Below are 3697 nucleotides of genomic sequence, written 5' to 3' on the forward strand. Positions count from 1 at the left end.
CTGCTCCCTAGTCAATGTCACACATTTTTAACAAGGGTTTGCTACAGCTAACCCCTTTTGCTAAAACACCCCACCAACATATCTCGTATAGTTTTATACGGGACGTACTGGTTGGTTTCTTCATAAAAAACCATCAATTTTGTCTTATTATGTTTTTTGTCTTATTATCAGAATGGGCGTATAGCCCTATACGCCCCTCTGTTTTTCTCGTTTAAAAAAAAAACTCAACGGATGTCAACCCGTTTTGACTCATTTCAATCCTTTTGTTTTTTTAGCTTTACCCATTCTGACCCATTATATACATTTTAATACAACTCATTCAACCCATGAGTCATATTTGCCACCCCTGTTACAATCGTGTCGTTGACGGGTTATGGGTCGTCGTGTCGTGTCTAATCCACGTAACACTGTCTCATGATTTATTCATGTTCCGAGTTGACATGTTTGTTCATTTACATATATGGGTAATAAATAGGGGTGTCAATCGTGTCGGGTTGGCAGGTTATCGGGTTAATAAGTTTCGGGCTGGCGGGTTGGCGTGTCGAGATTCTTCAACCCTAACCCAACCCATATATTTATTCGTGTCGGGTCGTGTCGACCCATTTAAATTCGTGTCGTGTTCGGGTTGTGTTTCGGGTCAACCCATTTTACGTTCATTTACGAATATGATTAATATCTAGTGGCTTAATATTAACCTAGACAATCAATTACTCTTATTCATATAAAGCATTTTAACAATTTTGTGATAGATCTAATTGTTTTTGTCAATTTATCTCTCATTTCCAATTAACAAACTTAGGTTCACATATTTTGCTTAAGATAAGAATAAACGAGTGGAGATAATAAGAGAATAGATGGTTAAGACTAATAAAATATAAATAATGGAAATGAAGAGTGGACAAAAATATTTAAAAAGTAATTAATTTAATTTATAAAAATTAATAGATATATGAAAAAATATAAATCAAAGTATTTAACTTTAAAATTTAACACTTCTTATCTCTAAAATCAAAATATTAACTTCTACAAAATTTTTAAACGGGTTAACAGGTCAACCCATTTTTTGACGGGTTGGGTTCAGGTTGACCCATTTTTTAGATGGGTCGGGTTCGGGTTGACCTATTTAAGAAAACGGGTTGTGTCAGCCGACCCAAAACATATATTTTTTCGTGTCGGGTTTGTGTCGGGTTTCGGGTCATGTCAGGAATTGACAGCCCTAGTAATACATAGTGACTTAGCAAGATTGTAAACAATCATTTTGTTTTATGTGAAACCTTTTTATAATTTGTATTATTACTGTTTTTATGTATTTATCTCTCATTATTCATAATTAACAAACTTGAGTTTCCATATTAAACTTGAGGTTAAAATAAGCGAACATGAATAATCAGAAATTGGATAGTTAGAAGTAATATAATAAAATTGTTGGAAGTAAATGGCAGAAAAAAAAAATTAAAACAAAATTTATTTTACTATGAAAAATTAAAAATGAAAGCATTTAACTCTAAACATTTTATTTCTAAAATCAAAATATTAACTTCTTTAAAAACTCTTAAGGTTAAGAAGTAAACTCAATTTTTAAAGGGTCGTATTCGGGTAGGATTGTTTATAAAAGCAAGTCTTGTCAGCAAACTCAAAATCTATCTTTTTTCTGTATTGTGTTCAGGTCGTGTCATAATATTGTCCTGTCCTTAACTAAATAAGTAAACGTTAAAATTTATGATGAAACACAAATGACATAATTGAATAGGCAAGAGTTATACAAATTCTTTAAATTTTTAAACAAATATGTTTGACACATAGTTCTTAAACGGGTTTAAACTTTATAAACACAAAAATAAACTACTCGAATTAGCATTAAAAAGTACATTGTAGCAAACAAATTAAAAGTTCTATAAATATAAAATGATCATAAAGTCAAACCTTGTGAGAAAAGATACACATTGTAGCCAAATTAATTCAATTAAACATTAGTAACAACAAGATTTCCCAAATATTATTATGAGTAATTGATGATCTTTAAAAAAATTAATGTAAAGATCACTTAAAGAATAACGAATTAATTAATTTATAAAATTGAATAAAATTTCCAGGTGGAACTGCAGCACTAAAAAGTCAGCAGAAGCTCCAAAGCGGAATGTCATAAACATCTTCCTCAACAACATCTTGATTCCCCAAAGAATCAAACATAGATTCATCGTACATCATGTCATCATACATAGGCATAGGCACATCGGCGGTAGACCACGACCACGGTTGATCATATTCATACGCACCCGTATACGTATCATCAATATTATTAAAATTAAAACAATCATTTCCCACCAACATTGATCCATCATCAATTACCGAAGTTGTTGGTAATTGCAAAGACGATGATGACGACGACGATAATGATAATGTTGAATTGGTGACATTGTTGGAATATTCGTGAGTGGCTGCAGCTGCGGCCACTCGCTGAATTGATTTAGGTGACATGTCAGCGTCATAGGGTCTGATATCGAGGTGGTGGTAATTATGATGTGGGAAGTTGGTATTGGCTGATGGTCCTTTAAGGCATAAAACCGCGGCATCATAGGCTCTAGCTGCGGCTTCGGGTGTCGAATGTGAGCCTAGCCATATTCTTGCTTTTTGATTTGGTGCTCGGATTTCGGACACATATGAACCCCAGCTTCGCATTCGGACTCCAAGGTACTTCTTTTTGGTTAACTGGGAATCTGATCCGGTGTCTTTGTTCTTCATGGGATTGATTGAATAAGTGAATAAGTAATGGTGAAGGTGTTAGGAAGTTATAGTATGTTGGGGATTTATAATGTGTGTGAGGGAACTGAAGTGGATGACAGAAGATGTCTTTATAGTTAAATGTTTTGAAGATGAGTAGAAATTGTTATATACAAACTACACACCCCTTCAAGTATAACTTGTTTGTCATTTATAATCATAAATGTATGTAGGATAACCGACGAGTCACACATTTAGGGGACTGTTCGACGTAGAGTTCGTTTATTTAGCATATAAACGAATATGAAGGAAAAGTTTTATTTATTTAGTTATATGAATGAACATGAAGTCATGTCTTTACGTATTTATTTAAATTTATTTATTAGTTAATGGTAATTTTAAGTTACATTTGATTTTGTTCATTTGTTTACTTATGTTTATGTTTGTCACTGCGTTCATTGGTTTATGTTTATGTTTATGTAGGTATACATAAAAATTCTAACCTAGGATTGGATAATGGACTAATTAAGGAATGAATGATATGTACAGAACATGTTTTTATTCTTTGTTTATGTTCATTCATTTACGCCTTTAGAATGTTAACAAACAAACGTAAGCGAACACCTTAATTTTCTTAGCGAACAAGCATTTACAAAAAAATCCATGTGTTTAAGTGTATATATTCATTTGTTTGTTCGCTAGGTCAAAATTAAGTTAACGAACACGGATAGGACCGCTAGTGTACCCGCTTATATTTTAAATTTACAGATTAATAAAGCATGCATGATTTACAATACTTTGTAATTACAGAATATTTCAAGCATGCACATAAGTATGCCAAACATGAGTAGATAAATGCCAGAAAAAATAGGTTGGGAATTTAGTCAAAGTATAAATTTGTACAAAACTTGAAGGGCCCAATTGGGTATAAATGAAAGTGGTTGCTGGAAATTAATTATCGTATGAACATAGAAAT

At 32.4% G+C, this 3697-nt stretch overlaps 1 protein-coding gene across 1 annotated transcript; it reads right to left on the reverse strand.

Annotated features, from left to right (window-relative positions):
• Positions 1 to 2038: 2038 nt before the first annotated feature.
• LOC143590187 (uncharacterized) lies at positions 2039 to 2757 on the reverse strand. Its single transcript, XM_077070741.1, has one exon. It carries the CDS (start codon positions 2740 to 2742, stop codon positions 2116 to 2118), a length of 627 nt encoding a protein of 208 aa, XP_076926856.1. The 5' UTR covers positions 2743 to 2757; the 3' UTR covers positions 2039 to 2115.
• Positions 2758 to 3697: the final 940 nt, after the last annotated feature.

This window comes from Bidens hawaiensis, unplaced genomic scaffold, assembly GCF_021521415.1.
Source record: "Bidens hawaiensis isolate Kalapana, Puna unplaced genomic scaffold, B.hawaiensis_p1.1 tig00038203_1, whole genome shotgun sequence".
Classification (NCBI taxonomy): domain Eukaryota; kingdom Viridiplantae; phylum Streptophyta; class Magnoliopsida; order Asterales; family Asteraceae; genus Bidens; species Bidens hawaiensis.